This window comes from Hippoglossus hippoglossus, chromosome 4, assembly GCF_009819705.1.
Source record: "Hippoglossus hippoglossus isolate fHipHip1 chromosome 4, fHipHip1.pri, whole genome shotgun sequence".
Taxonomy (NCBI): Eukaryota; Metazoa; Chordata; class Actinopteri; order Pleuronectiformes; family Pleuronectidae; genus Hippoglossus; species Hippoglossus hippoglossus.
The window spans coordinates 24,362,635-24,388,964 of NC_047154.1; the positions used below are offsets into that span (position 1 = coordinate 24,362,635).

General features: G+C 42.1%; 1 protein-coding gene and 1 long non-coding RNA gene across 2 annotated transcripts; both read right to left on the reverse strand.

The window, feature by feature from the left end:
• Positions 1-2,572: 2,572 nt before the first annotated feature.
• On the reverse strand, positions 2,573-26,135 carry cfh (complement factor H). The gene is given in 33 exon segments (XM_034583711.1): positions 2,573-2,896; positions 3,780-3,959; positions 4,610-4,792; positions 4,891-5,085; positions 5,221-5,403; positions 6,426-6,529; positions 6,531-6,618; positions 6,925-7,123; positions 10,600-10,784; positions 11,223-11,402; positions 11,804-11,983; positions 12,190-12,378; positions 12,499-12,684; positions 13,679-13,755; positions 13,874-13,979; positions 14,679-14,858; positions 15,081-15,278; positions 17,333-17,515; positions 17,614-17,808; positions 17,944-18,126; positions 20,322-20,507; positions 20,593-20,781; positions 21,394-21,552; positions 22,055-22,222; positions 22,357-22,521; positions 23,112-23,291; positions 23,390-23,584; positions 23,720-23,902; positions 24,925-25,107; positions 25,218-25,294; positions 25,370-25,475; positions 25,655-25,837; positions 25,950-26,135. Coding segments are annotated over 33 exon segments (5,409 nt in total). The 5' UTR covers positions 26,020-26,135; the 3' UTR covers positions 2,573-2,705.
• Positions 16,583-17,469, reverse strand: LOC117759765. The gene is made up of 2 exons (XR_004613552.1): positions 17,333-17,469; positions 16,583-16,828 (listed from the first exon to the last, which is right to left on the reverse strand). It is a non-coding gene; the product is annotated as an uncharacterized LOC117759765 (long non-coding RNA).
• Positions 26,136-26,330: the final 195 nt, after the last annotated feature.

Here is a 26,330-nt window from a genome sequence, read left to right on the forward strand (position 1 = left end):
AAGACGAAGACGACGACGGTGACTACGAAGACGACGACGGTGACGAAGACTACTACCCAGTGGGTGATGCTTCTGCAGATTCTTCATCCTTGGAAGAAGAAGAAGAAGGAGGACAAGACCACGGCGACACCACCACCGGACTCGTGGAAAGAGAGACCTTCCCGTCAAGAAACGGGGAAATAACATGGTCCTCGAGGGTGTACGGCAGAGAGGAGGGCCACTGCTCCTCCTCCTCCTCCTCCTCCTCTTCCTCCTCCTCTGCTGCGGCTCAAAGCGGGGTCCCCTGGGGCCCCACGATCCACGCGACATCCCGCACCGGTGACCTAGCCTCGACGTTCCGCCTGTCCGCAAATACGGTGACGAATGGAAAGGGATGGACGAGACCGACCTGCGCGCCTACGTAGGGCTGCTGATCTTAGCGGGCGTGTACAGGTCCCGGGGCGAGGCCGCCGCCAGCCTGTGGGACGCCGAGAGCGGCCGGGCGATATTTCGTGCCACGATGCCCCTAAAACTCTTCCACACGTACTCCAGACTGCTGCGCTTCGACGGCCGCGAGACGAGACGCATGAGACGAGCCACGGACAAATTGGCGGCCGTGCGAGAGGTCTGGGACGCGTGGGTGTCACGGCTACCGCACCTCTACAACCTGGGGCCCGAAGTGACCGTGGACGAGCAAATGGTTCCGTTCAGAGGTTAGTCTTTTTTTAAAAATATATTATTATTATGTTATGTTATGTTATGTTATGTAGATAGCGGCTGCTAGTCCTCATCCTCATCTCATCTCCTCTCATCTCTTCTCCTCCTGTTTTTCTCCCTAGGCCGGTGTTCGTTCCGTCAGTACATGCCCAGCAAGCCGGCGAAATACGGGATCGAGTCGTGGGTGGCCTGCGATGCGAAATCAAGCTACGCTTGGAAGATGCAAGTGTACACCGGAAAGCCGAGCGGCGGACGCCTAGAACGGAACCAGGGGTTGCGGGTAGTGCTCGATGTAACGGAGGGACTGCACGGTTGTAACGTCACGTGCGACAATTACTTCACCTCCTACGAACTCGCGCGGCAGCTCCTGGAGAGGAAGCTCACCGTGGTCGGCACTGTTCGGAAGAACAAGCCCGAGCTCCCGACCGGGCTGCTCGCGGTCAAGGGAAGAGAGGTGTTCTCACCCAAGTTCGCATTCACGCCCACCGCCACTCTTGTGTCCTACATCTCAAAGTAAAACAGGAATGTGGTGCTCCTGAGCACACGGCACCCTGAGGCCGACATCAGCGACTGCGAGGACGGGAAACCGGTCATCGTCCTGGACTACAAACGCAACAAAGGTGGCGTGGACAACCTAGACAAGGTGATCGGAATGTACAGCTGCAGGAGGATGACCGCGCGCTGGCTCCTGGTCATCTTTCACAACATTCTCGACGTCTCTTCCTACAACGCCTTCGTGATATGGAGAGAGATCAACCCAGACTGGATGCCGGGCAAGCGGAACAAGCGGAGGGTGTTCCTAGAGCAGCTGGGAAAGGCTCTCGTGACTCCGTTCATCGCACGAAGGGAGCGCATCCCCCGCACGGACGCGTCCGCCGCGGTTGTGAAGGCTGTAAAAGCCGCCGCCGCCGCACAGAGAGCTGTAGACTACGACGCTCGACCCGAGTGTCCGGCCTCCTCCATAGCCCTAGCAGCAGCCCCACTCTGGGCGAGTAAGAGGAAGAGGTGTCAGATATGCCCCAGGAAAAAGGACTGTAAAACTCACACCGTGTGCCGCGGGTGTAACAAATACATCTGCAAGGGCTGCTCATTTGTCTATTGCCCTACGTGTGCATCCTAATATGGGGTGGGCTATGTGAGGGGGCCAACAGCCGGGGGAAGCAGGGACAACACAAGGGTTAAGATCCAACATTTATCCCCATGAACCAAAGAAGAAGATTATTAATCTCAAATCAATAAGTGACCTTGACAAAATCTAAGATTTCTTTATTGACAGAAATTCAGTGTAGCAACAATCCTGAACTGTTTATATCACACAAATGCCAACATGTTTGATCTAATATATATATATATACTCACATTATTTTTTATTAATTTGCAAAAATAAAACCTGCTCTCTGGGACGTGACATACAGTAATTAATGTATTTTTTCCAGTATGAAGCAAAAACCTAAGCTGTCACCTTCTCCCCTTTTAAACCAAATCTACACCAAAAGTCTTAATTTCTCAGGGAATCTCACATTGAGAAATGTCTGGTTGGACTTTGTGTGTCTGTTTCCAATAAATACTCTTTGACAACTGGACGTTCCTGTTTGTATTTTGCTGTCCACAGTTTGTCTATCGATTTCTACCCCAGTGGGTTTTTCTGCTGTGGCCTAATAAAGGACGGTGTCAGACTTTTCCAGCCAAAGTCCATTTCTGTGCGCTGGTCCATTTCCAATGATCCCTCCGTACTGTTATCCCTCCTTCCTTGTTTTTAACTTTCAAAATAAACCGAGGATCAGAGAAACAGATGATAACAGTTAAATGTGCAGTTAATTGTGTGTTTTCTTCCTCTCAGTGCAATAAAAAGTCAAAGTGGAATACTACAACACACTTTGTCATTTTGAGGCAAAACAGTTTTTATTAAAATGACACACAGCACGATGACATACATCAGTTCCAGTAGTTATGACCGGACCGATTCACGACCCCTCAGTGTTTATCACATCCATTGGACTACAAAGCCTTTATTGGCACGAGGGCAGGTGCACCACGCCGTCCACGCACATAGGACGCATCCCCAGGGAGCCGACAGGTCTTCCTCTGGTGCAGCTGAACTCGATCTCTTCACCGTGGGCTAAATACAGTTTATCCTTTCGGCCGTATCTGAACCTAATGTTACGTCCCCTCATAGCTTCTTCGTCCACAGTGCAGGGTCCTGAAACAGATCAAACACATCAGACTCCAAATACATATATATATATATATACACAATATATATATATAACCACTGCTGGACTCAGTTCAAGAAAATAAATTAGAGTGGGAAACTCAAATCCACTGACCCTCATGTAATCAGCAACATTTTCTATCATAATACTCAACATATAGAGCGTAAATTATATATCAGATTATATATCCTTCATTCCAAGCATAATATTATGACCTGTTTCTTTATGAATTGCATCTTTATTCCTGTAATATTGTTACTTTATTCTGATTAAATTAAATTTTTATTTTTGTAAAATTATATTATTATATATATATATATATTTGGTTCTGCTGTGCAATGCAGCTCTTGTGCTGAAGTTCTTAGGCAGGCTCTCACGTCGCTGCCTTTTGGAAGCTTTTAGCAGTCTGCTCCAGGCAGGCCTGCTTGAAGGTTGGTAGAGCTTGTGGTGAGGAAGTTTCCCTCACTGGGTGAGTGGAAAGCTGCACCTCTCCTCCACTGAAGTTGAGCAGAAAGAGAGGTGAGCTCCTCTCGGAGAGTTGAGTAGAAGGAGTTGAGTCGAAAGAGGAAGAAGAGAGAGAAGAGACGGGGGACTGGGCTTATATTGGCCTGGTGACCTCATGGGTCATGGGGCCCAGAGTGACCAATAGTGGTAGAAACTTGTGTCGAGGGTCAGTTTTCACACCTCTGTGTGACGTTGAAGCATCCTGGGAGACAGAGCTCTGGAGGCTCTGGTTTGTCTCCAGAACAAAGAACATGTGGTCAGGGTTTGACTACACATGTAGGCCGAACTGTAGTTCACAAATACCAGGTCCCAACACACTGGAAATTAAAACTAGTGCTACCTGTAAAAAATGTGGTTGTGACTTACTGAGACATATTATCTCTCCGGTCCATTCACCGTTGTTGCACGTTTTGAAGGGTCCTCCCTGCATGGTGTAGTAATTCTGACAGATGTATTCAACCCTTTCATTGTGTCTGTAGCTGGACTTCAAAGAGTTCTTGGTGTCTCCGTTTTCAAGAGGCGGTGGTTGCTCACAATCCAGAGGAGCTGAGAGAGTGTGGCACATGACAGAGAGAACGCGTTTGGTTGTTACACTTTTAAAATGAAAACATTTTAAAACTGTCTTTGCGGCCATAAAAGCAACTACTGGCAGCTACTGCCCTCGATTGAATGAATTCTGTGGGAGATGCTGCAGAGAAAGTAGAAAATTCCCTCAAATGAAGTTATGTTTTATTTTGGTCATGTTTCAGTCTCTGTAGATGTTGATTAACATTGAAAAGTAATTTCTTTCCCTTCACTCCTTTGTGCAGCTGAGAAACTGAACTTAGACCCTGGATCCTACAGTTTAAATACAGTTTCTAATTGAAATAAGATTCCTGGGTCTCTGGTTGGTAGATTACTGATGAATAAAGTGGCTGATATGAGTTTGATGACCAACAGTTATTCCTGTGTTCATGTTGCAGGCACTTTGGGATCGTGGAGTAAGATGCAGGGTTTACAAGGCAAATATCTACTGTTGCAAAGATTCAAACTATAACAAACGAAAATACTTTCATTCGTTTCTTCCTTTCATTGACTTTGTTCTGGAAAACAGCCGTTAGAGTTAAACACATAAATCCTGACTTCACCAAAATCTCAATGAACACATTCAGTAAATTACTTAAATTGACATTTGCAGAAGTTTAACTTGATGATACCTTCACACAATGGATCTGGTGTCCAGCCCTCTCTGGTGCACGTGGCCTTGGTGGCACCACCCGTTCTCGTGTAGCCTCTTTTGCACCGATATCCAACCTCATCCCCCAATTTCTTCTGTTGTCTCCAGTAGTTGTCGTACCACCTATCCACGAGCGGATCTTGTCGATTGCTGCATGTAACCTCTAGAAAAAGAGAGGGACTGGTTCATCTCAGGTGATCGATATGACACTCAGAATCATTATCTCCGGTGAGTTAGTCGAGAGGCCACATTGTTCCATACCTTGGCATATGGGGCTGAGAGACCACTGTCCACCATTTTGGCATGAGACCACTTCTGATGTTCGCAGGGGGTCAGAAATCCAGTGTCTCTGTCCACATGTCACTGTGACTGTGTCCCCAGGTGAAAACACGCTTTTGTCAGAAGAGTCATACTCGGTTCCATGGAGTGACGGCAGTTGCAGTTTGCATGTTATCGCTGCGTTTGCTGGGAGATGAAGTACATGTTCTGGTTAGTTTGCTGTAACCATGACGTCCATGCATCCCTACAGCACCAGTCTTCACCTGTAAGGGTGCTGACATGACACATTTGGGTCATTGACTTCATACTTACGTTCACATGCAGGAGTGGGGCTCCACTCGGCTCTTAACCCGAGTTTTGTGCACATTGAGGGTCTGTCTTCAGTGGGCTGGAATCCTGGATTGCACTGGAAAGGCAGGATGTCATCTTCCTTGTACTCTTGGATGTCTCCAGGCACTCTGCCATTTTCAATCACAGGTACCAGACAACCTTTCCCTGTTGAAGAATAACACACAACATTTGCTCACAGAAAAGCCAAATCAAATTGTGACCACAATGCATCGGCTATCTGCTTTTTAAAAATGTGTCTGCATTCATATGCACAAAGCTGTTGATAGAGATTAACCAAAATGTCGCCTGGGTCTAAAACACCTAGAAAAAGTATCACTGTTTGTATTTTGGGCAGAGAAACATTTGACTTGTGTGATAAAAGAAATTCTCCGGACGCCAAAATATTGTTTGTTGGTCCGAATATTGTTGACGTCGTCGGGCACAGAGATTGAGTCAATGGTAACCTCTGGCCTGAGTGAGTCTGAAATGAGTACCTATAGAAATAGGTGAAAACAGAAGTAGTGTAGAGTTTGCATGGTGTAAAGTTGTGTATTTAACTATTAAATGCTGTGATTTCCTCACAATAAAAACTAGAATGGTCCGTAGAGCTCATACCTCCAACAATCCCCTTATAAAACCACTTTTAAATTCACTATATCCAGAATTTTATTTGTATCTGCACCAAATCACACGCACTGATTTAAAAATCAAGATTCATGAATCGTTTTTGAGAAAATGGTGCAGTTTCCAGTCTTTATACTAAGCTAAGCTAACTGTAACTCGCTGTAACTTAAAGAGCAGACGTGAGATTTGTTCTTCTGAACTAATTCTTATCAAGAAGTTGAACTCAAATGTCAAACTATTCCTTCGAGATTGATTTCTAAGTCCAATCATTCTTAACCAGTTCTGTGATCTGTTAAGTTTATAGCTGTTATCTTTTCACTCTCTTTGCACTTTAGCCTTAAATTGACAACCAAGAAAAACCATCACAGCATCTGCAGCAAACTGGAGATTCTTGGTTTCGGCTCCGGAAAGAAAATAATTCAACACGCTGTGGTGTGACTGCCGACTCTAACTGGATGATCTCTCACTGGTTCCTGTGGGTTGTTACGGTTTCCACACGGCGGCCAGCAGGTGGTTACCGGTGGATTAGTCGTGGCTCATGCATGTGTGCGTTTCTCTCTCACCGTTACATGTCGGAGCTTCTCCGCTCCACTCTCCGTTTTCATTACAGGAGATCTCTTGTGACCCACTCAGGATCTCCGAGTTGGACTTGCAGCTAAATCGAACAACCAAAGTTTGCTTCCTCCGGGTCCCCGATCACCTGCACGTTGTTGCTCACGTGGATCACTGGGCACTGTTGGGCTGGAAGGGAAAACACGATAGAGAAATACATCGGATGAGTGGAAAACCTTTGAAATGGAGGTAAGCGGTGCACTACAGAGAAATATTTCCAAAGGGGCTACACAGAAAAATAAACAGTAAGATCACATGACCACATGATCTCGCTTGAAAAAATACGAATGAGAGAGAAAATCAGCGACTCTGCACTAACGAGAAAAATTCCTTTCATGTATGAAACGTACTCTAAATTCAGCGATAACTGGACATTATAATTCAAACCCAACACTGTAAATCAAACAGAATGAACTGAAATACTTAGTTTGGTAAAAGTTTATAACTTACGTTGACATTTCGTGCCTCTCGACTGCCATTTACCCTCGACACAGAGCAGTTGGAAAAAACCACTGTAACCAGTACTGCAGCTCACTCTTATTTGTTTCCCGGCGACGTAACTGGCCTCCAGACCAGTTGTGTCGAAATTGGAATCAAACAAGGGCCCATTTAGAAAATCTCTAAGTGTACAATCTGGGAGAGGTTCTATAGAGAGAAATACATAGTTGTACAATTTCCGTATTCAGCATCGATAAAATCAAGGAATTACTTGAATAATCAATAATCAAGAAATCCTTGGTCTTATTTGTATCTGCACCAAATCACACACATTGATTAAAAAAAAAAAAATCAAGATTCGTGAAAATGTTGCGGTTTCCAGTCTTTATGCTAAGCTAAGCTAACTGTAACTCGCTGTAACTTAAAGAGCAGACGTGAGATTTGTTCTTCTGAACTAATTCTTATCAAGAAGTTGAACTCAAATGTCAAACTATTCCTTCGAGATTGATTTCTAAGTCCAATCATTCTTAACCAGTTCTGTGATCTGTTAAGTTTATAGCTGTTATCTTTTCACTCTCTTTGCACTTTAGCCTTAAATTGACAACCAAGAAAAACCGTCACAGCATCTGCAGCAAACTGGAGATTCTTGGTTTCGGCTCCGGAAAGAAAAGAATTCAACACGCTGTGTTGTGACTGCCGACTCTAACTGGATGATCTCACTAACGAGAAAAATTCCTTTCATGTATGAAACGTACTCTAAATTCAGCGATAACTGGACATTATAATTCAAACCCAACACTGTAAATCAAACAGAATAAACTGAAATACTTAGTTTGGTAAAAGTTTATAACTTACGTTGACATTTCGTGCCTCTCGACTGCCATTTACCCTCGATACAGAACAGTAGGAAAAAACCACTGTAACCAGTACTGCAGCTCACTCTTATTTGTCTCCCGGCGACGTAACTGGCCTCCAGACCAGTTGTGTCGAAATTGGAATCAAACAAGGGCCCATTTAGAAAATCTTGAAGTGTACAATCTGGGAGAGGTTCTATAGAGAGAAATACATAGTTGTACAATTTCCGTGTTCAGCATCGATAAAATCAAGGAATTACTTGAATAATCAATAATCAAGAAATCCTTGGTCTTACCTTGACTTTTGACGAAGGTCAGCGTGTGCATCCAGAAAAATAGGACACAGCTTCTGGTTATTACGTGCATTTTATCCTCATTACCCTGAACTGCCAAACAGAAGAAGAAACTGGAGACTGCAACACTATAATACACAGAAGGAACTGTGCAAAAAGAGGCTGCTCAATGATTTACACAAGTCTGATCCTGCCTCCAAATATAAACTCAGACTCACGGGGGAAAAGAAAATAGAGGAAGTGACCACACACACACACACACACACACACACACACACACACACACACACACACACACACACACACACACACACACACACACACACACACACACACACAGCAGCGGCGGCCTCACATGACGCATACAGCTTAACAAAAGCTTGGAAGTCCAGGATATGTTCCTAATAATATGGCTCTGTACATATACAGCATACGATTTATATTGCAGAATGTGATAAATGAGTCAGAAATTCACTAAAGGAAAAAAATAACATGATTGATTAACTAAAAGTAATTCTATTTGTCGTAATCTTTCTTGTTTAACATCCAGTGTAAAAAAATTATTCCTGTAAAAGTTTGTTTTCTCTCCCCTGTGAATCATTAGCTTGAATCAATTGAGTAAACAAAATACGCTGCATTTCAGCAAGTCAGCTCTGACTCAGCCAATCTAAAGTAAATATGAAATAAAAAATAAAAATAGGCAAAGCAGCTTTTCAGCGCAACACTCGATCAAAAGTACGATCGTTCTGTCAGAAAATCAGAAAATAAACTTCATTTCCTCAGATTCAGTTTATACAAATGTGTTGTTGGCCTTGTGTCGGTGGAAACATCTGCCAAAAAACTGAGAGGGACAAATATTGCAGCTGCTGCCTCAGTTTGGACAGTTCAGCACAGTTAAGCAATGCAGGACTCTCCTTCATTTCTCAATGCGTCTTCATGTTATTCATCTGTTGGACAGACGCTGTTTGGACAACTAACTAAAGCAAGTACCCCTGACTAGTCAACTGAAGGACACAGCTGTGGAGGAGTTGCTCAGCAGTGACCCCTTGAGGTTCTGCATAGACGTTGCTCCACAGAGACAAAACAGAATAGATATAATGAGAATAAACTGTAGAGTCAAAGCATGTAGTTCAATAATGTAGCAAACATTTTCTTTGACTAAGCAAGTTAAACCACTACAGTTTAGTCTTTACCGTTGTATTTCCATATGCAGCTGAATATAATTTTCGACACTGATGAAGAAATAATTCCCAGTTAGAAGAAGCTAATGTTTCTTGAATCTGGTTGATGGAGTCAATCGTTGGGGCAGAGAGACCGGCGGCGAATGCACGGAGCAGACGTCAAGACAGATGGCGCCGAATATTTATTTAAAAATAAAGTGAGTTTATAGACGTAAACATCTGAGGTAAAGCAATATTTTGTGAGTTTGATGTTTGAGTGAGTGTGAACATGGAGAATGTTTCAAAGAAGCCATTAAAATACGCAGAGTTCTGAACAGAGTTTGGTGGATTTGTTACAGCAGTAGCTCCTCGGGATCAGGAAGCAGAGGATCATGGGTAATATCAGTTTGTGTGGGACTACGCAGTCAGAGCCATTGATTCCTGTAAGTTTCTGTCTGTTGTGTGTCTTTAATCATTTTGCTGTGTTGTTGTGTGTTTGTGTTATTATTTCTGTTTTCAAACATGGACATTTTAAGATCCAACATTTTTCCTCATGAACCAAAGAAGAAGATCATTAATCTCAAGTCAATAAGTGACCTTGACAAAATCTATTAAGATTTCTTTATTGACAGAAATTCAGTTTAGCAACAATCCTGAACTCTTTATATCACACAAATGCCAACATGTTTGATCTAATATATATATATATATATATACTCACATTATTTTTTATTAATTTGCAAAAATAAAACCTGCTCTCTGGGACGTGACATACAGTAATTAATGTATTTTTTCCAGTATGAAGCAAAAACCTAAGCTGTCACCTTCTCCCCTTTTAAACCAAATCTACACCAAAAGTCTTCATTTCTCAGGGAATCTCACATTGAGAAATGTCTGGTTGGACTTTGTGTGTCTGTTTCCAATAAATACTCTTTGACAACTGGACGTTCCTGTTTGTATTTTGCTGTCCACAGTTTGTCTATCGATTTCTACCCCAGTGGGTTTTTCTGCTGTGGCCTAATAAAGGACGGTGTCAGACTTTTCCAGCCAAAGTCCATTTCTGTGCGCTGGTCCATTTCCAATGATCCCTCCGTACTGTTATCCCTCCTTCCTTGTTTTTAACTTTCAAAATAAACCGAGGATCAGAGAAACAGATGATAACAGTTAAATGTGCAGTTAATTGTTTGTTTTCTTCCTCTCAGCGCAATAAAAAGTCAAAGTGGAATACTACAACACACTTTCTTGTCATTTTGAGGCAGAACAGTTTTTATTAAAATGACACACAGCACGATGACGTACATCAGTTCCAGTAGTTATGACCGGACCGATTCACGACCCCTCAGTGTTTATCACATCCATTGGACTGGAAATCCTTTATTGGCACAAGGGCAGGTGCAGCACGCCGTCGAGGCACATATGACGCATCCCCCAGGAGCCGACAGTTCTTCCTGTGGTGCAGCTGAACTCGATCTCATCACCGTGGGTTGAATACAGTTTATCCTTTCGGCCGTATCTGAACCTAATGTTACGTCCCCTCATAGCTTCTTCATCCACAGTGCAGGGTCCTGAAACAGATCAAACACATCAGACTCCAAACACATATATATATATATATATATATATATATAACCACTGCTGGACTCACTTCAAGAAAATAAATTAGAGTGGGAAACTCAAATCCACTGACCCTCATGTAATCAGCAACATTTTCTATCACAATACTCAACATATAGAGCGTAAATTATATATCAGATTATATATCCTTCATTCCAAGCATAATATTATGACTTTTTCTTTTTTATTATGACTTTATTCTCATTACTTTACATTTTCATTCCTGGAACAAAAATATGACGTTTTTATTTTTTGTAATATTATGACTTAACTTCAGTTTGTCTGTGTTTTGAGTTCACTGCCTCTCCCGTAGATTTGCTATGCAGCAGTCATCCAAACACTGGAAATTAAAACTAGTGCTACCTGTAAAAGATGTGGTTGTGACTTACTGAGGCATATTATCTCTCCGGTCCATTCACCGTTGTTGCACGTTTTGAAGGGTCCTCCCTGCATGATGTAGTAATTCTGACAGATGTATTCAACCCTTTCATTGTGTCTGTAGCTGAACTTCATAGAGTTCTTGGTGTCTCCATTTGCAAGAGGCGGTGGTTGCTCACAATCCAGAGGAGCTGAGGGAGTGTGGCACATGACAGAGAGAACGTGTTGGTTGTTACACTTTTAATATTAAGACATTTTACAACTGTCTTTGAGGCAATAAAAGCAACTACTGGCAGCTACTGCCCTCGATTGAATGAATTCTGTGGGAGATGCTGCAGAGAAAGTAGAAAATTCCTGGATCAGCCCAACTGTTCTGATCCACACCAAAATTTTCCTTCCACCAAGTTACGCACAAAATCTGTTCAGTAGTTTTTGCGTAATCCTGCAAACTAACTCAACAGGGAAACAACACGAAAACATGATCTCCTTAGTGGAAGTAATGATTAAGATCACGTTTGAGATCTGTCTCACAAATAAACATCTGGGTTAACTTTGACGTAACAAACCACTGGATCCTGACAGAGATCCTCACCTCCACATGTTGGAAAGTGATCACTCCACCGTCCATTTGCCAAACATTCAACTTCTGATTTGCCCCGAAGAGTGTGACCACGCAGGCGGCAAGAAAACATCAACTTTTGTCCTGGTGTTAGTAGATTGCCTGGAATGTGGACGTTCACGTTCACTGGGGCTCCTGTGAATTTACATGTGTCTGATTTGGAGAAAGGAATTAAAGTGTTATCAGTTGGTTAAAATGCAGCATTAACACTCGGAGATTGGACTTGAGGTTTTGGGTGTCATGAGCCCATGTGTTGAAAATCATTGAAATGTTACCTCTGTATAGAAATATTATGGAACTATTCAGTAAAGTTTAAATCTAGATGTTTATTAATGATCCTCCAGTGAGAGAGGACGTACCAGAGCAAGTTGGAAAGGGGGCGCTCCACTGCCCAGTCTCTAAACACTCGATTTGTCCAGAACCTTCCAGAATGTACTCATCGTCACAGTGAAATTTTAACTTATGTCCAATCTTCAGTGTTTTATTTCCTGGTGATAATCCATATGCCCTGAGACTAGGATGCATCTCTCCGACTTCACAAGTGATGTCTGAAAAGAGTGAAAGAGATTTTACAAAGTTGAAATTTCTCCAAGCTTCATAAATCATAAATCATAAATATTTTGTACAGTATAATGAATTTTTTAGGGTTAGTTTAAAAGAAGTTTAACCTTCACAAGTGGGGACCGGATGATTCCACTGTCCGTCTTTCCCACATATCAGCATCGCGCTGCCGTTCAGATATTTCCCACTGTTGCAGCTAATTTTGAGGAAGCGGTCAGGAAGTATGGGACCGTCGTTCTCTGGTAAACCTATGACTGTGATCTCTCCATCCGCAGGGGGCTCACAGCTCAGAGCTGAGTAAACACAAACAGTCAGTCAGGTCCCAGAGGAGAGGAAACGCTCAGGGAGGCAACAACGGGATGGAGAAATGAAAAGAGCTGCTTTTATCAATAAGAATCAGAGATTTAAGAATGGGAGAATCTGAATTTTAACGGAGCCGAGCTGCAAAGAGGTTCCACCTTCCCTTTTAATCAAATCCTCAACGTTACTGTGGAAACATGAGCTTACAAACTACTACAAACCTATCATTTATTTCAATGACGTCCAGTTTTAACCATAGGCTGTTAATAAAGATGGAGGACGTGTCTCCACTGTCTAGAAATGAAGCCTGTTCCATCAAATAACTAATTCAATCCCAAATTACTGAATCACTGGGATAAGAACATCTAAGATGACAGAAACCAGCTTTTGGCCCATGTCCCATCCACTAACATAGAGGACTCTTGACCAATACTGCAGCCAGACACCAGGGGGCGATGGAGATGCTTTGGCTTCTCTTTTGGGAGCTGTCACGTTGTTTATCTTTATTTTCAGTCTGTGGTTTCAACATTATTTTTCCAGCTTAGTTTTATTGAAATGTAAATGCTGCGCATGGTGGACAGGTCAAAACACTACAATACCCATAAGCCCCGGCTGGCGCATGTGCACGAATCACAGAAAGGTCAAAGCAGTTGGAGTTGGGACCAAAACACAACAAAATAGGTGCTGAACAAAATGTATGATACAGATTTAGTCAAACTTAAGCTTCCACACACCAATAGACAGATACTTAACTGATCCTGAGGGAAATCAAAGAAAGTCAACGGCAGGATTCAAACCCACGTCTCCAAGGTTTTGTAGCACGTCGTGATGATTGGATGTTTTCATACTTATCGTCTACGTAATGTTAAGTTTTCCATTTTTAAAGCAGTCGTTCCAGAACAAGAACCATAAGTAAAAAGTCTGCTGTTGCATGTTTACATTTTCCAACAAATATTTCTCCTGCACGACGACAAACGTTGGACTTACGATCACATACTGGCACATGATTGGTCCATTTGTCCAGATAACAGGTGCGCGTGTCCACCTTGCTCACCATTTGATACCTGCAACACACACAGAGGAGACGCTTTCTGCTTTCAGGGGAAAAAGGAAAACAACCTCATCCATCAGACAAATATAAAAAGGACTGAGCCGTGTCGACATCATTCCACGTCCGCCCACCCTTCATTGCAGAAGTATTTGATGGTTGCTCCGAAAACAAATTCGTCGCCGTGGGTAATCTGATAGTAGCCGTTGGGAGTGTCGTCAGGAAGTTGACATGGCTTCACTGGAAAAAAGAAAAATGAAGAACTGTATCGACCAGTTTACACAGAATAAGTCATATTCACGCACACATTCACACAAAGCACAGAGAGTACACAACTCTCTCCACCCTGTCACACTCATGACCTACGTCAAACAAGGGCAGGAACCAAATAACTCTTTGGCAAGGAGACAGCAACTTGTTCATTTTACACATGAAATACTAACTAAAGTGCTTGAAACTTAATCCTGCAAGTGCACAATAAAGAAACTCAAACATCATCTGCAACAATGCTCCAGACGGTTGTCAGGAGCCATTTGGTGGAAGAGCTGGGGATCAAACCACCGACCCTCTGTTTGGTGGACGGCCCTCTCTACCTCCTAAACCCCAGTCAGCGGATTAAAACATTATTTATTAACCAACTGGTTCCTAAAATATTTTTTTCTTTTTTTGGGGTCAAGTGACAGTGACGTGATTTTGTTCCGACTCGTCGTGATAAAAACATTTATTTTGTGCAGCAGCCGTGTTCCTGGTCTGTTGTGTTGTTGGAGAAGAACAATAATCAGAATCTTACGTCACATTTGTTTTCGTTAAATGAGACAAATGTATTTCAGATCCGACAAACGTCTCTTTGAATCTCTTTCATGTTTCCCTCCGATCAGAAATCGATGGATCTCGTGTGTTGCAACGAAATGCAGAAGGAGAGAAATTGAGTGAACTCACAGTAGCATGGTCCCTGGTGAATGTCTATCCAGCCGTCGCTCGAGCACATATATCTGATGGTTGGACCTGATATATAACCAGTTTCACATGTGAAATGGATCACGTGTCCTTGTAGGTACTCGGCTCTTTTGGTCTCGTCTGTGGCGCTGGCGTGAGGAACGACTGGGGGCTCGGGACATGCTGACAGACAAGGACATGACAACACGGGTGAGGAAGAAACGTGTACAGATCCCAGTATTCAAAGTCTTTTCTAAACACGCGTACAGAAGAAGTGATATGTGAGTGGAAAACAAATGGGCAATTTTTAATAAAAATTATGAATTCTCTCATTGCTTCTCGGCTCCTCGTGCGAATACAAATTCAAACCACGACACCTCAGTATTTAGAAAAAGTCCGACTTACCATTCTGTGACAGAGAAACCTCCACGTTGCCCCACAACTGGAGCAGCACAAGAATTAGAGACAGTCGCATTTCAGTGGTGCGGCTGTGCCGAGTCCAGCTGTTTTCTGAGCTGAATTCGTGTGTGTGTCTCCTGAGGGAGCACAGGGGGTCACGGCATGGGACTGCCCAGAGGGAGCGAGGCAGCATGAGCACAACATGACGCGTAATCAGAGTTAAGTTGTGAAATATTCATGATTAATCAAATTAAATTTGTCGCTTTTTGTTCCACGGGGGTTTTGATAAACGTCACGTTAAACAATCCCATTCAATAAAGACTTTAAAGTTTAATGTCTGATAGGATTGTGTCTAAAAACACGTTGCACTCAATGTGGCAATAGCATTGATTCCACGGTGCAAAGTCCATTGTTATCAGCCAGTGAACTGTTTATTTACACTTGATTGATTAATAAATCAAATATAAATGAGATTTTCTGGAAACCACGTGAGTGTTGTTTAATCTTCGTTAATCCAGGACTTTGTGTCGACCTACATTCACACATTCAGAGAACATGTGACTGCAGTTTCAGCTTCTCTTCATTGGCCTCTGATGAATGTTAGATGTTAGAATGAATTGATTTTATTATTTTCATGACCTTCACCCAAGTGCATTTAACTTGAGCTGGCAACACGAGGAGCTCGGGTCTGAATTCACTGTTTAATGTTGATCTAGCTTTGAAAGTTACCGACTGGATTCAACTTTTAACATGTTTTATTTAAACAGTTTTCTCCTCTGTAACATTTGTATTCTGATATTTGTGCTCTAACGCTGTTTAATCGCTTTTAATTGTTTTTTTGTTGTCTCCCCTTAATTATTCAGTTTTATCTTCTAATTTAACTTTTATTATTATTCAGTTTTTTGTTGTTGTTGTATCCTTCACCTAGAATGAACCGTAAAATCCCTACAGTCAGTTATTGCATGTGTTCTCCCCCCCTTTAGTTTTTATTACCACAGTTTGTGTAGAAGCAAAACAAATAAAATAAAATCCTCTGGAAAATTTGTGTTGTGCGTGTTCTGTAATTTACTTTTGTGATTTTCCTTTTTCCTGTTTTTGAAATTTGCAAGATTATTATTTTCTGCCGAGATGAAACCTGTTAAAAAAACCCTGTTGACAGACACACACTCTCAGTCCCACTTCCTCCCACTGTCAATAATTTAACTTCCTAATTGTTAATCATTCATTTTAAGTCCATTTTCATCTCGCGATGAATTCCATCTGATTCTCTCTCATTATCATTATTTTGTATCTTTTATACAAAAAGAATTCTTGCAAAGATTTTGATTTGATCATTTCATCACTTTGTTTTTATTCATACTTCATACACACACACACACACACACACACACACACACACACACACACACACACACACACACACACACACACACACACACACACACACACACACACACACACACACACACACTTTCCATACTGAAATAATTAAACCACCAAACAAATCCTTAATTCTTAAAATTCACCTCTTTTATTCAACACAAGCTTCACGACATCAGATCACATTATGGCACATTCCCAGTGGGACACATGGACACTCCAGCGGTTGCATGTAGCAGGATCTCATGACGTTGGTATGAAAAACAAAACGTGGTTTTCTTTCTCCTTAATCTGATCAAACAACAGATTTTAATGAATTATTCTTTTCACTTCTTTGAACGACGTTGAAAATCAGGATCACTGGTCTGGAACAGCTGTGGAAGAAGATTTCTATGTTATATTTTTGACAAGTTTTACAACGCTTTATTTTGTCTAGATTAAGTCAAACTGTCATATCTCCTCTTTAAAGAAAATGCTCATCACACCATTTTTCCTGGGTCATTTTAGACATCCTGGATCCTACAGTTTAAATACAGTTTCTAATTGAAATAAGATTCCTGGGTCTCTGGTTGGTAGATTACTGATGAATAAAGTGGCTGATATGAGTTTGATGACCAACAGTTATTCCTGTGTTCATGTTGCAGGCACTTTGGGATCGTGGAGTAAGATGCAGGGTTTACAAGGCAAATATCTACTGTTGCAAAGATTCAAACTATAACAAACGAAAATACTTTCATTCGTTTCTTCCTTTCATTGACTTTGTTCTGGAAAACAGCCGTTAGAGTTAAACACATAAATCCTGACTTCACCAAAATCTCAATGAACACATTCAGTAAATTACTTAAATTGACATTTGCAGAAGTTTAACTTGATGATACCTTCACAAAATGGATCTGGTGTCCAGCCCTCTCTGGTGCACGTGGCCTTGGTGGCACCACCCGTTCTCTTGTAGCCTCTTTTGCACCGATATCCAACCTCATCCCCCAATTTCTTCTGTTGTCTCCAGTTGTTGTCGTACCACCTATCCACGAGCGGATCTTGTCGATTGCTGCATGTAACCTCTAGAAAAAGAGAGGGACTGGTTCATCTCAGGTGATCGATATAACACTCAGAATCATTATCTCCGGTGAGTTAGTCGAGAGGCCACGTTGTTCCATACCTTGGCATATGGGGCTGAGAGACCACTGTCCACCATTTTGGCATGAGACCACTGCTGATGTTCGCAGGGGGTCAGAAATCCAGTGTCTCTGTCCACATGTCACTGTGACTGTGTCCCCAGGTGAAAACACGCTTTTGTCAGAAGAGTCATACTCGGTTCCATGGAGTGACGGCAGTTGCAGTTTGCATGTTATCGCTGCGTTTGCTGGGAGATGAAGTACATGTTCTGGTTAGTTTGCTGTAACCATGACGTCCATGCATCCCTACAGCACCAGTCTTCACCTGTAAGGGTGCTGACATGACACATTTGGGTCGTTGACTTCATACTTACGTTCACATGCAGGAGTGGGGCTCCACTCGGCTCTTAACCCGGGTTTTGTGCACTTTGAGGGTCTGTCTTCAGTGGGCTGGAATCCTGGATTGCACTGGAAAGGCAGGATGTCATCTTCCTTGTACTCTTGGATGTCTCCAGGCACTCTGCCATTTTCAATCACAGGTACCGGACAACCTTTCCCTGTTGAAGAATAACACACAACATTTGCTCACAGAAAAGCCAAATCAAATTGTGACCACAATGCATCGGCTATCTTCTTTTTAAAAATGTGTCTGCATTCATATGCACAAAGCTGTTGATAGAGATTAACCAAAATGTCGCCTGGGTCTAAAACACCTAGAAAAAGTATCACTGTTTGTATTTTGGGCAGAGAAACATTTGACTTATGATAAAAGAAATTCTCCGGACGCCAAAATATTGTTTGTTGGTCCGAATATTGTTGACGTCGTCGGGCACAGAGATTGAGTCAATGGTAACCTCTGGCCTGAGTGAGTCTGAAATGAGTACCTATAGAAATAGGTGAAAACAGAAGTAGTGTGGAGTTTGCATGGTGTAAAGTTGTGTATTTAACTATTAAATGCTGTGATTTCCTCACAATAAAAACTAGAATGGTCCGTAGAGCTCATACCTCCAACAATCCCCTTATAAAACCACTTTTAAATTCACTATATCCAGAATTTTATTTGTATCTGCACCAAATCACACGCACTGATTTAAAAATCAAGATTCATGAATCGTTTTTGAGAAAAAGGTGCAGTTTCCAGTCTTTATGCTAAGCTAAGCTAACTGTAACTCGCTGTAACTTAAAGAGCAGACGTGAGATTTGTTCTTCTGAACTAATTCTTATCAAGAAGTTGAACTCAAATGTCAAACTATTCCTTCGAGATTGATTTCTAAGTCCAATCATTCTTAACCAGTTCTGTGATCTGTTAAGTTTATAGCTGTTATCTTTTCACTCTCTTTGCACTTTAGCCTTGAATTGACAACCAAGAAAAACCATCACAGCATCTGCAGCAAACTGGAGATTCTTGGTTTCGGCTCCGGAAAGAAAAGAATTCAACACGCTGTGTTGTGACTGCCGACTCTAACTGGATGGTCTCTCACTGGTTCCTGTGGGTTGTTACGGTTGCCACACGGCGGCCAGCAGGTGGTTACCGGTGGATTAGTCGTGGCTCATGCATGTGTGCGTTTCTCTCTCACCGTTACATGTCGGAGCTTCTCCGCTCCACTCTCCGTTTTCATTACAGGAGATCTCTTGTGATCCACTCAGGATCTCCGAGTTGGACTTGCAGCTGAATCGAACAACGTTGCCAACGTTTGCTTCCTCCGGGTCCCCGATCACCTGCACGTTGTTGCTCACGTGGATCACTGGGCACTGTTGGGCTGGAAGGGAAAACACGATAGAGAAATACATCGGATGAGTGGAAAACCTTTGAAATGGAGGTAAGCGCTCCCCTAATCCCCTAATTTAACCACTTTTAAATTCACTATATCCAGATTTTTATTTGTACACCAAATCACACACACACTCTAACTGGATGATCTCTCACTGCTTCCTGGTTCCTTCGAGATTGATTTCTAAGTCCAATCATTCTTAACCAGGTCTGTGATCTGTTAAGTTTAAGTTTATATCTGTTATTTTTTCACTCTCTTTGCACTTTAGCCTAAAATTGACACTTCTTTGGACGACGCAGAAAATCAGGCTCACTGCTCTGGAACAGCTGTGGAAGAAGATTTCTGTGTTTACTATCACACCGCAGCAAAGAGTAAATCATGCATCCACTTCTATGTAACAATTTGAGGTTGAAATTAACAAGACACGTTATATTTTTTAAGTAGGTTAAGTAAGTTTTACAACGCTTTATTTTGTCTAAATTAAGTCAAAATGTCCTATTTCCTCTTCAGACGTCAGATTCAGACTGATTCAAGTTTTAAATCAATTTATGTCACATTTCATATTTTCACAAAGGATCTTTTTCATTTGAAGAAAATGCTCGTCACATCTTTTTTCCTGCGTCATTTTAGACATGACGCACTTTAAAAACATTTTCCCGACTGCGTCTGAACCGAAACTATTTTAACTTTGTACAACACAATAGAGACATTTTGAAATGTTCCCAAAACTAAAGGTTTCATTAGCTTATGCATCATTTTATAATGCACTCTTGCAGAGACAGCGATTGGGCGAGTGGGCAGTGACCTTGTCTCTCGTACCCGATGGACAGAAGAAAAGGACAAACTAGTGGAATTGTGGCAACTGTATTAGTACTTGTTTAATATGACACATATGTTTGTGTGGCCCTGCGATAAAGATCCAAAATGTTGTAATGTCAGATTTGAAGCTTTATGTGGAATTAAAGATTAAAGATACGTACGTGCACACGTGATGTTGTGCATCTCCCAATTCCCATCGTTGCATCTAATCGCGGCGTCTCCCTCCATCTGGTAATTGTCCCGACACTGATACGTCACTTCAGAGCCGGACAAGAACTCCTTCTGATACAAACCCACAACAACAGCGTTTTGAACCTTCGGTGGAGGGCTGCAGAGCTCGGCATCAGCTGAAAGAGACAAGATAACATGCACAGTTACAAATGATGTTCCTCCTACAAGTGCTTACATCTGATAAGACAGCAGTGGACTCACGTGCACAGATTGTTGTGAGTGACAGTCCTTCTGAATTCCATTCTCCATCGTGACAGGTGAAGCTCTCCACCTGGCCGGTGAATCCCGTCTTACAAGTAATCGTGACACTTTGGCCGTCTGCATGATGACTATTTAGAGACCCCACCTCCCCGTGAGAGATCACAGGCACTTCTCCACATGTGTTGTTCTCTGGAGGCGACACCATAACAACCAGGTTTGTATGTTGTTAGTAAGTAATAATAGTTATTTGTCTATGTTCACAGTTATTTTGCATCAGCGCTTGTAAGAATTAGGCGTCCCATGGGGGTGCGGTAGTGTGCACCGTCTCAAAGTCACCGGTTTGAATCCCGGTTCGCCTGGGGGTCCTTCTCTGTGGAGTGTTTTGCAAGAATTTGAAGACTTGACAAAATCAGACATTCTTATTGACGAGAGAGAAACTCCAATGTTTTCTACAGAAAATGTTGGATTGTGGTTGTTTTGTTGCCACAAACTAACATTTTACCATAATTTTGTCCTAAAACACCAACTTTTTAATAGTTTTGATGGTCGGTTGACTGCTCATTTTTGCATTTTATAACTTTGTTGAGCGGGTGCTTGGCTCAAACTGCCAGAATCAACCCTAGCAAAGACATAGAAGTAATTAAAAACCAGCATTTATCTCCGATAGTCAGAACTGAAACTTTAGAAATGTTAAATTCAACTTCTGGTTAAGGAATATAAACCGTCCAGCTGTACATGAAAACTGCTAAACTGCTTGTACTTTGCTTTAAGCTGGTTATAACAAGACATTGTGTGTATTACCGATGCATAGATCAAGTCCAGACCACAGGCCACCATGACACTCAGCCTCAGCCCACCAGCCGTTGGTGAGAAACTTATAACCTTCATCACAGGTGTAGTACAGTTTGTCACCGTACGGACCGGCAACAAATCCATGAGGAACTTCAGCTTTCGGACAATCTGTGAGAAAACATACAGAATCAATCAAAAGAAACAACACCCAGTGGTTCCAGTGGTTCCAGTGGTCCCAGTGGTTTGTGGCTCAAGGGAGGACAGTGTTGGTCACTTTGTTGCACATGAAACTATTTGAGAAACTACGAGATAGATTTTCTCTGTTATTTGACAGGAGCTCGGAAGAATAGTCCCTGTGTCTGTGGTGAGTTTTGCTGCAGCGCCACCAGCAGGTCAAACCTTGCACTGAATTAGAGTGAGGATACTCAACTCGAGCATATATAATAATAATAATAAAAATAATAACACACTTTTTTAGCACTTTTCATACAAGAGCTGCAGCTCAAAGTGCTTCACATACAATATAGATAAAAATAAAACATGTTAAAATGTGAATCATATAAAAGAACAGCTTCTTAGAAATATAAGAAGATGTTAAATGACATTTAAAAAAAAAAAGAAATTTAAAAAATGCCCTCTCCTGCGTGACCGTCGAGTCGTATGGTCTCACCTGTGCAGCTCTGAATCCCGGTCCAAACACCTTTGTCACAGACGATAGTGAAACTTATCTCGACATCTTTCCTGCAGCCGTACTGGACTCTTTCACCGTGCCTGTAACTTTCCCTGTCATTGTGGATAATGTCTGCTTCTCTGATGTCTTGTTTTTTACACTTTTTCTCTGCAAGAAATTAATTTTGCCGAGATGTTAATTTGTGGATATTATACTAAATGCATGTGTGTAAAACATGAAAATAGTATTCAAAGGGAAAAGCAGACAAAAAGAAACACTAAATGTGTTGTGTATTTCCTCACCTCTACATTGTGAGGATCCGCTCCAACCATTTTCTCTACAGGTGCGATAAAACTCTCCCTCGTAACCGTCCTTGCAGACATAATTGGCTCGATCATTGATCTTGTATTTGTCTTGAGGGTCGATAATATCTGCATTCGCGACATCATGTCTGTCACATGTGATAGCTGAGAAAGTAAGAGTGAAAAATCCATGATATGTACATTGTTGTCCACGTTGGCTGTGTTACCGTCAGTCGTATGAAAATCACTCCTTCAAGGAAGCTACTTCCTAATTATGATGTAAAGAATGTGCCTGTAATGTTGAAATTACATAAATGAAGTTATGTTTTATTTTGGTCATGTTTCAGTCTCTGTAGATGTTGATTAACATTGAAAAGTCATTTCTTTCCCTTCACTCCTTTGTGCAGCTGAGAAACTGAACTTAGACCCTGGATCCTACAGTTTAAATACAGTTTCTAATTGAAATAAGATTCCTGGGTCTCTGGTTGGTGGATTACTGATGACTAAAGTGGCTGATATGAGTTTGATGACCAACAGTTATTCCTGTGTTCATGTTGCAGGCACTTTGGGATCGTGGAGTAAGATGCAGGGTTTACAAGGCAAATATCTACTGTTGCAAATATTCAAACTATAACAAACGAAAATACTTTCATTCGTTTCTTCCTTTTAATTGACTTTGTTCTGGAAAACAGCCGTGAACACATTCAGTAAAAAATAATTAAATTGACATTTGCAGAAGTTTAACTTGATGATACCTTCACAAAATGGATCTGGTGTCCAGCCCGCTCTGGTGCACGTGGCCCTGGTGGCACCACCCGTTCTCTTGTAGCCTGTTGTGCACCGATATCCAACCTCATCCCCCAATTTCTTCTGTTGTCTCCAGTAGTTGTCCCACCAATCCACGAGCGGATCTTGTCGATTGCTGCATGTAACCTCTAGAAAAAGAGAGGGACTGGTTCATCTCAGGTGATCGATATAACACTCAGAATCATTATCTCCGGTGAGTTAGTCGAGAGGCCACGTTGTTCCATACCTTGGCATATGGGTCTGAGAGACCACTGTCCATCATTTTGGCATGAGACCACTGCTGATCTCTGCAGTTGGTCAGAAATCCAGTGTCTCTGTCCACATGTCACTGTGACTCTGTCCCCAGGTGAAAACACGTTTTTGTAAGAAGGGTCATACTCGGTTCCATGGAGTGACGGCAGTTGCAGTTTGCATGTTACCGCTGCGTTTGTTGGGAGATGAAGTACATGTTCTGGTTAGTTTGCTGTAACCATGACGTCCATGCATCCCTACAGCACCAGTCTTCACCTGTAAGGGTGCTGACATGACACATTTGGGTCGTTGACTTCATACTTACGTTCACATGCAGGAGTGGGGCTCCACTCGGCTCTTAACCCGAGTTTTGTGCATTTAGAGGGTCTGTCTTCAGTGGGCTGGAATCCAGGATTGCACTGGAAATGCAGTAAGTCATCTTCCTTGTACTCTTGGATGTCTCCACGCACTCTGCCATTTTCAATCACAGGTACCGGACAATTTATCGCTGTTGAAGAATAACACACAACATTTGCTCACAGAAAAGCCAAATCAAATTGTGACCACAATGCATCGGCTATCTGCTTTTTAAAAATGTGTCTGCATTCATATGCACAAAGCTGTTGATAGAGATTAACCAAAATGTCGCCTGGGTCTAAAACACCTAGAAACAGTATCACTGTTTGTATTTTGGGCAGAGAAACATTTGACTTGTGTGATAAAAGAAATTCTCCGGACCCCAAAATATTGTTTGTTGGTCCGAATATTGTTGACGTCGTCGGGCACAGAGATTGAGTCAATGGTAACCTCTGGCCTGAGTGAGTCTGAAATGAGTACCTATAGAAATAGGTGAAAACAGAAGTAGTGTGGAGTTTGCATGGTGTAAAGTTGTGTATTTAACTATTAAATGCTGTGATTTCCTCACAATAAAAACTAGAATGGTCCGTAGAGCTCATACCTCCAACAATCCCCTTATAAAACCACTTTTAAATTCACTATATCCAGAATTTTATTTGTATCTGCACCAAATCACACGCACTGATTTAAAAATCAAGATTCATGAATCGTTTTTGAGAAAATGTTGCGGTTTCCAGTCTTTATGCTAAGCTAAGCTAACTGTAACTCGCTGTAACTTAAAGAGCAGACGTGAGATTTGTTCTTCTGAACTAATTCTTATCAAGAAGTTGAACTCAAATGTCAAACTATTCCTTCGAGATTGATTTCTAAGTCCAATCATTCTTAACCAGTTCTGTGATCTGTTAAGTTTATAGCTGTTATCTTTTCACTCTCTTTGCACTTTAGCCTTAAATTGACAACCAAGAAAAACCGTCACAGCATCTGCAGCAAACTGGAGATTCTTGGTTTCGGCTCCGGAAAGAAAAGAATTCAACACGCTGTGTTGTGACTGCCGACTCTAACTGGATGGTCTCTCACTGGTTCCTGTGGGTTGTTACGGTTTCCACACGGCGGCCAGCAGGTGGTTACCGGTGGATTAGTCGTGGCTCATGCATGTGTGCGTTTCTCTCTCACCTTTACATGTCGGAGCTTCTCCGCTCCACTCTCCGTTTTCATTACAGGAGATCTCTTGTGACCCACTCAGGATCTCCGAGTTGGACTTGCAGCTGAATCGAACAACGTTGCCAAAGTTTGCTTCCTCCGGGTCCCCGATCACCTGCACGTTGTTGCTCACGTGGATCACTGGGCACTGTTGGGCTGGAAGGGAAAACACGATAGAGAAATACATCGGATGAGTGGAAAACCTTTGAAATGGAGGTAAGCGGTGAACTACAGAGAAATAAACAGTCAGATTCCTCAGCTCTCACCTTCACACGTAGGTACAACGCCATCCCAGCCTTGTGCCAAGCAACGCCGGTGGCTAGTCCGACTGACCATTTGATAACTACGGCGTAGAAAATGGATAATAAATAGTACTGAAAAACACAACATGAGTTTATGACTGTAAATATTTCCATACCCCTTTTGGCAGGTGTATAGAACTTGTGATCCAAAGACGAAATCATCTCCTACCGCCAGTTGAAAATCGGCAAACGGGGTGTCACCGGGATGACCGCATGACCTCGCTTGAAAAATTACGAATGAGAGAGAAAATCAGCGACTCTGCACTAACGAGAAAAAATCCTTTCATGTATGAAACGTACTCTAAATTCAGCGATAACTGGACATTATAATTCAAACCCAACACTGTAAATCAAACAGAATAAAACTGAAATACTTAGTTTGGTAAAAGTTTATAACTTACGTTGACATTTCGTGCCTCTCGACTGCCATTTACCCTCGACACAGAGCAGTTTGAAAAAACCACTGTAACCAATATTGCAGCTCACTCTTATTTGTCTCCCGCCGACGTAACTGGCCTCCAGACCAGTTGTGTCGAAATTGGAATCAAACAAGGGCCCATTTAGAAAATCTTGAAGTGTACAATCTGGGAGAGGTTCCATAGAGAGAAATACATAGTTGTACAATTTCCGTGTTCAGCATCGATAAAATCAAGGAATTACTTGAATAATCAATAATCAAGAAATCCTTGGTCTTACCTTGACTTTTGACGAAGGTCAGCGTGTGCATCCAGAAAAATAGGACACAGCTTCTGGTTATTACGTGCATTTTATCCTCATTACCCTGAACTGCCAAACAGAAGAAGAAACTGGAGACTGCAACACTATAATACACAGAAGGAACTGTGCAAAAAGAGGCTGCTCAATGATTTACACAAGTCTGATCCTGCCTCCAAATATAAACTCAGGCTCACGGGGGAAAAGAAAACAGAGGAAGTGTACACACACACACACACACACACACACACACACACACACACACACACACACACACACACAGCAGAGGCCTCACATGACATTCCAGGATATGTTCCTAATAATATGGCTCTGTACATATACAGCATACGATTTATATTGTAG